General features: G+C 39.6%; 1 protein-coding gene across 2 annotated transcripts; it reads right to left on the bottom strand.

Moving 5' to 3' along the window:
• Nucleotides 1-471: 471 nt before the first annotated feature.
• On the bottom strand, nt 472-6,764 carry LOC106675458 (cytochrome P450 2J6). Of its 2 annotated transcripts, none has more exons than XM_014410033.4 (9): nt 6,486-6,764; nt 4,006-4,168; nt 3,761-3,910; nt 3,522-3,682; nt 2,630-2,806; nt 2,366-2,507; nt 1,934-2,121; nt 1,699-1,840; nt 472-1,493 (listed from the first exon to the last, which is right to left on the bottom strand). In XM_014410033.4, exons 1-9 carry the CDS (start codon nt 6,687-6,689, stop codon nt 1,315-1,317), a joined length of 1,506 nt encoding a protein of 501 aa, XP_014265519.2. In that variant the 5' UTR covers nt 6,690-6,764; the 3' UTR covers nt 472-1,314. The 2 variants fall into 2 exon arrangements, with proteins under 2 accessions (XP_014265519.2, XP_076736200.1); XM_076880085.1 differs by lacking the exon at nt 6,486-6,764 and adding an exon at nt 5,873-6,067.
• Nucleotides 6,765-6,984: the final 220 nt, after the last annotated feature.

The raw sequence follows: 6,984 nt of genomic DNA, 5'->3' as shown, positions 1-6,984 counted from the left end.
GCTCTAAAAGAACGTACGTACCTGGGCCCGCCTACTACGATTGCAAAGGTAAAATGATTGGCTAGAATCCAAAGTGTATGACATCTCAGTAAAAAAAAAGCACCGGAATAAAGCGCCGAAATGTGCGCTGCTTTTCGGTCTGGTTACTACCGTTTATGTCAGAACCGGTACTCATCCCTAAAAAAGGACTGACAAAAAAAAATGGACCAAAACCAAAGACTGTATGGAGACAATGACGTTGATGTAACTAACAAAAACAACTAAAGGAAATAATGCACTTATTATTAAAGAAAGCAGAGAAATTTCACTGGTGCGTAGTGAAATTCAGATCAAAATATGCAATCAACTATTAAACTTGTCATATTCTCTAAACTCTGAACTATATCAGAGTTTCTTTTTTTTTTTTTTTTTTTCTTAAATGACATCAGAAACAGCAGTATGCGACATTACGCTTCAGTTCATCCTTTGTCATTTTTTTTTTTTTTTTTTTTTTTTAATAAATAGGACAGGGGGAATGAATGAGAGAAAGAGGGGGAGAGAAAGAAAGAAAACCAAAGGGGAGAAGAGACGGTGAGAAGGGGGGGGAAGAGAGAGAAAAAAAAAAAGAACTCCTGGGTCACCTGTATGGAGAAAAAAAAACAAACAAACAAAAAAAACAAACAGAGGAGACAGCAAACAACAAAGAGTAACATAATAATAGAGAAAACAAAGCACCATCACAATAAACTAGCTAGTCATAGATATCAATATTTACTAAATAATAAACGATATTGTGCAGCACGCAAGATAGACAGCGCACAGTGTGCTTTGAGGCAGCAGCCAAGAAAGCTTTAGTCCGCGTCTGTGAATACCCATGTGTGCATACCTGTGTGGATCAGCATGCTTGCATTCCAAAGGTTTCTCCATGTAATGATCTGCTAGGGAGTGTGGGGGGGCCACAGCCCCGTCCTGACATAAACCTAATGACAGGACCAGGAGAGGAAAGCTAAATACAATGAACAAAGAACACATGACACTGTCAGAATAAAACAGGAAAAACTAAAACTAAACATGACAACACAAACTTAACAGACCTAATACGTGATGAATAATACAAAACCCCAAAACATAGAAAACCCAGGAACAATAACCAATAACTGCCCAAACTAAAGGCAAATAGGAAATAACACAAAACCTAATCACATATCAAAAATGAGAAAAATACAAAAAGAACTCAGAGCGCTGGGTCGGAGACCCAGCCTGTGATACTATTAATCTTGTCATTTTTTTCCTTAAACCTTGAACTGGTAATAAGATCACAAGTGCTGGCAGTTTCTAATGACGTGGGGTTACGCAGATTTCATAATTCTTCGGTGTCAGAGTGAGCCCAAAGCGGTAGTCCATATCAGGCTTCACCCCGGCAGGCATGGAGAATGTGAAGTGCTGCATGAAGGAGGTGAAGAAGAGGAAAAGCTCCATCTTGGCCAGGCTCTCTCCAAGACACACCCGCTTACCTGAGACAAGACACTGACATTAGTCCTAGATTTCCTTTGGATGACTGTGCACAGATTAGTTACTGATTCAATAGAATTACTTAGGATCTCTTTTTGTCCTTCACCAGCCATCTCTTAAACAGCACATTTTACAGTGCATGTTTGGAGAGGCTGCTGAAAAATCTTGCACAGACATTAATAAAATATCTACAGAGTCGTTCCTTACCAAGAGAGAAAGGCAGAAAAGCTGCTCGTTTCACAAACTTGCACTCCTCATTCAGAAAGTGATTTGGATTGAAGGTGTGAGGCGTCTCCCACTCTTTCTTGTCAAACAGCACAGATGTCAAATTGGGAATTACTATAACTCCCTGGCAATTGGAATAATGGTAAATAAAACACACAAAATGAAATATGACATAAACCATGTTTGTCTTTTACTGAAAATTGGTTTGAGCAATGACCTTTGGGACTGTGTAGCCCCCCAGCTCGACATCTCTGTTGGTGACATGCGGCACGCCAAGAGGAGCTATGTTTCCAATCCTCTGGATCTCATGGATAACAGCATCAGTGTAAGGCAGGTTTGCACGGTCCTCCATTGAAGGCTGTCTGGACTCTCCAATCTCTCTGTCTATCTCAGCCTGTACCTTTTCTGTGCAAAAGACAAAAGAAAACAGTATTTCAGCAATGAAATTTACAGCGTAGTGCAACAGCGCTGATTATTAAAGAGATTTGTGCACCATTGCACAATACATTATACATCTAAAAAGCTGAGTATAACCTGGAAATAGTAAAGTTTACACTTAAATTATGACCAGAATGTTCCTTTAGTGCCACACATGTCCAGATTATTTAATAAAAACAGAGAGCTTTCCAGGCCTGGTCAATACTCTTACCCTGAATCTCAGGATATTTTGCCATGTAGAGGAAAGCCCAGCGCAGGGTGGTGGATGTGGTTTCAGATCCAGCCACAAAAAGATCCAAAACACAAATAACCAGATTTTCCTCATCAAAAGTGTTGTCGTCCTGCCCCTTATTCTGAAAATACATGCAAACACACATTTTAAAACATTGGAAATGATTTAAAAAAGTGCCTTTATTGGCAGTGTTACCGGAAATATATGGCAAGTTATGATGGCAAATTAAGTCTAATCTCCTACCATTTGAATCTCACTGAGGTAACAATCAATGTAGTCACGTGTTTCTGAGGGATCCCAGGTCTTCTTGTGCTCATTTAGCTCTACCCATATGAAATCCTTCACTTCATTCCACATCTGCTTGACACTCTGATGTGGACCTGGTAAACGTCTCATCAGGACAGGAAATGCATTGTAGAGCTACAAACAGAAACAGATTGGAACAATACATTCACGTTAGTGCAAATGCCATGCCTCAGTCTAAAGCTGTTAACTATGAAGCAATTTGGTTTTTGGCAAGTACGATATATATTGGTTTGTTGGCGCAGTGGCATTTTAAATGATATTTACCAAGCAAAGTAAAACAGTGCTCAAGGGAAACAGGAGAGAAGTCTGCAGGATTATGAGTTTGATCATTGCTGTCAATGATTTTGCTGAATATAAAGCCCATAAGGTGAAGTTCTGATTGGGAAAATCGTTTGTCTTTGTGTTTTTGTAAATGACTGAAACACTGTTACAACTTATATGTCAAAAACATTCACTCGTACTGTAATATGTGTGTGTAATATGTCTAGAAGATGATCAGAATATCTCCAGACTCTGCCTTTATTTTGATCCCATACGCTCTTGGAAAGCATTGTGACTTCATCGCATGTTTTGTTTTGTTTGTCCAATTGTCCATTAACATAAACCATCTACAGTTACCTCCACACCTCTCTATGGTGACTGGTCTTAATTATGACAGACACTTACATAATCTTCAAGTAGTGAGAGTTCATTATTAATAAACTTTACATACCTGTGTCAAAAAAACATCATTCACTGACCTTACTATAAATTGTATCACAGTAACGAATACATTTCACAGTTGCGGCACATGAATTTAGGATGTGATCAGTATATTTAAATGCTGTACCTGTCCCCAAATGGAGCCTTCAATCTGGAGCGCTTTGTCAAACAGTTGCATCATTTTAATGAACTTCTCTTCACCGTACTCAAAGCGATGGCCGAACACCAGGGAGCAGATGATGTTGGAGACAGCATTGTTGAGAATAAGGTGTGGATCGAATGGCTTACCTCCAGAATAGACAAGAAACTTTTATGTAAACTGTGAATTTGTTCATTATAAAATCTCACTGTGTAATAAGCACGTACCTTTATAGCTTCTGATGTTTTTTGCACAATATGTAAATTCATCCAGGACCACAGATTCAAGTGACTTCTTGCCAAATCCAAACTGTCTAAGGGTCGAAAGTACAAAGCGTCTCTGCTGCTTCCAGAGGTTTCCACTACTGGTAAAGACACCTGACCAGAAATAGAGAGGGGAAAGCAAACAAAAAAGAACCTTAAAACTTTGAACTTTCAAGCTTTGGGTCTGTTTTGATCTATAGTAGTCTTACCCAGTCCATGTGCTATATCAGTCTGTAAAGGAAGGTCCGGGCGGTCCGCCAGGCTGTCTCCCTGCGTCACTAGAGCTTCTTTCAGAATATCAAACCCGTTTAAAACCACCATCCGTTCCTGTCCCATCCGTAGACTGTACACATTTCCATATCTCTCTGCTAACTGGTAAAGGATTTATCAAAGAAGATACACACAAGCAGTGTTGGGAAGGTTACTTTTAAAATGTATTCCATTACAGAATACAGAATACATGCCCCAAAATGTATTCTGTAACGTATTCCGTTACGTTACTCAATGACAGTAACGTATTCTGAATACTTTGGATTACTTAATATATTATCATGCTTTTTACAACAAAGTGAATGTAGGGGAGACCGGGGATAGTTGTAACGTGGGTCAGTTGTAACACTTCCAATTTCTCCAATCAGGGCTAAGTTTCAAATGATGCCCAATTCAGTTCTGCTATCACACGTGAAAAATCAGCACATTTTGTCAAACACAGACAATTTAACATGAAAAAAAGTAATTTGTATGCCAAAAAGTAAGTTTTTCTACTTTATTTCAATGTTTAATAGCATTATCTGCTTTGCAGTTAAACTCATCAAATTTAAATTATGTTATTTGTATGTCTATGGGGATATATTCTGCGCAGGTCTTTAGTGCTAATGCTTTAGCCGTTGGCTGTAATGTTAGCTAGTTCATGGCTATAGGAGTCTGGGTCAGTTGTAACAGCAACAGTCTGGGTTAGTTGTGACAATAATGCAGATGTTGCAACTTACCACACTATTACTTTAACTTATATTAAACAAGTTGGGGCAACGACATCAGCAGAGAGAGGTTCACTGGTCGCTTTTGTATATGCGGTTAATGCCATTGGCAACACAATTACTTCACTGTTTGTGTTCCCCACACATACATTATGCAGACCACTGTGTCAGAGATGGACCAGTAGGAAGTACTGGTAGTGGAAATAAATCAGGATGGGTGCAAGAAACAGATTTCCTCATCTTTCTGAAGCACTTTGCAAACCACACCAAGGTAAGCCATGATAAAAAGTAATGGAATTGCGATGCTGGTGAACAACTACATTTTTTCAGCTTCATTGTTATGTTTAAAATTGGTGCAAGAGTTGTAGGTTATAATGCCCACTGAGCCAATGAGGCCAAACTCAAGGAAGACCAATCAAAATTAATGAAATATTCAGTTGCAGAAAATTCCATAATTTGTCTTTTTTGGGGGGTTGGAATATGTTCAAAAGCTAGATGTCTGCATTCTGTCACACACACACAGCTGCATAAATGGCTCTAAGTGCATTCATGTGTTGAATAAACAAAGATTACATGTTAATATTTTGTCAGTACCCTTATTTCATTGTGTTACATTTCACCCCGGGATATGTTACAACTAACCCAGACTATGGGGTTAATTGTAACATTTCACTCTTTGTGTTTGAGGCCATACCATGCAATGGGTAATTGTGCTGCAGAGAAAATAGCTGCACTATTTAATAGCAGAGACATGTAAATACTTTGCATTACATTTTGAATCCACTACCTTAAACGAGCTCCAATTTACAGACAGAAATGTCAAAAATGTTACAACTATCCCCGGTCTCCCCTACTATTGCCGTGTGATTTATTACTATTACTGAAGGTCCGCGACTCCGAACTGTAGTAAAGGGACCTCTGTCTAATACGGCGGGGTCCCTGTCGGCTCGTAGCCGAAAAATAGCTTTACTTTGTTGTGTGGGTCAACTTTTCTTGCGAGAGACAGAGAGAGGCGTTGAAAGACTGCTCCAACGGAACTTATTGTTTTCGGAGGAAAACACGAACACGGTGTACAGTCGAGTCTTAATAGCTTACTTACAACTGGGCTCGTCAGGCTCTCTTCTTGGCTGAAGTGGTTATTATTATATTTACATGCTTCCAGCTCCCGGTTTTGCTCGATGACAACTCGTACCTTTCCACTCCCCTTTTTCTCCCTCCTCGCGCTCACAGACCCATAACGTGTATGGCAGTCCATTCTCCCTGCAGCACGAACTACACTGCCCATGATGCTACATTCTTTAGAGCTATGCTTGTAGCATTCTGCCTGTTATCTTAGCACAACAACAACAACGAAAAGGCGCTCTCTCACCCAGGAAACACACAGTCACAGAGAGAGAGAGCGTCGCCCTGTAACAACTGTAACGCTGCCGCCTGGAACAACAGAACGTAGCTGTCAAACAAAACCCAAACAGTCCTGACCCGCGACAATATGAAACAGGAAAGTACCGCAGTGTAATCCATTTATTTCAACAAAGTAACTGTTTTCTGAATACCACCTTTTTAAACGGTACCTGTAACGGAATACAGTTACTCATATTTTGTATTTTAAATACGTAACGGCGGTACATGTATTCCGTTACTCCCCAACACTGCACACAAGGCTTGAGATGAAAATATGAGTTAATAAGTAAAATTGTAAGATTCACAGGTACCTGTGTCATACTCTCATGGGCTCTGTTCTGATCTATAGTGAATAGGTTGCCCATAATTGGAAGACCCCGGGGTCCTGGAGGATAGCCTGCTGGCCGACGATTCTTAATATAGTCTGCAGTGATGATGAAAACTGCAGCGAAGAGCAGCAGACTCTTGAGATCCCAGGAAACATAGGTTCCAATTACAGAAATTATTGAATCCATTCTGTAAATACAGTCACTGTACGTGGGTACGATTTCTCCTGTAAGACAGATGACTCAGTCTGAGAGTAGGCAACAAGTGCTATCACTGCAGTGAGGGCAAAGCTCAGTATTACTATCACTTGGTAAAGCAAATAAAGTTTACTCTGAACTCTGGCCTTATTTCATGGGAAAAAAAAATGTGAAAAACATTTTTAATCTAGGATGCTAAAATCAAGTATTGTTGCTCAACAGTAGAGAATCTTTTTGGCTTGAGGGTGGCTTGATTAGATTTAAGAAATAGAGATGAAAATGAATT

This window comes from Maylandia zebra, linkage group LG23 (assembly GCF_041146795.1).
Source record: "Maylandia zebra isolate NMK-2024a linkage group LG23, Mzebra_GT3a, whole genome shotgun sequence".
Taxonomy (NCBI): Eukaryota; Metazoa; Chordata; class Actinopteri; order Cichliformes; family Cichlidae; genus Maylandia; species Maylandia zebra.
The sequence above is the reverse complement of the archived record's forward strand: the minus strand, read 5'-3'. Positions and strand labels throughout refer to the sequence as shown.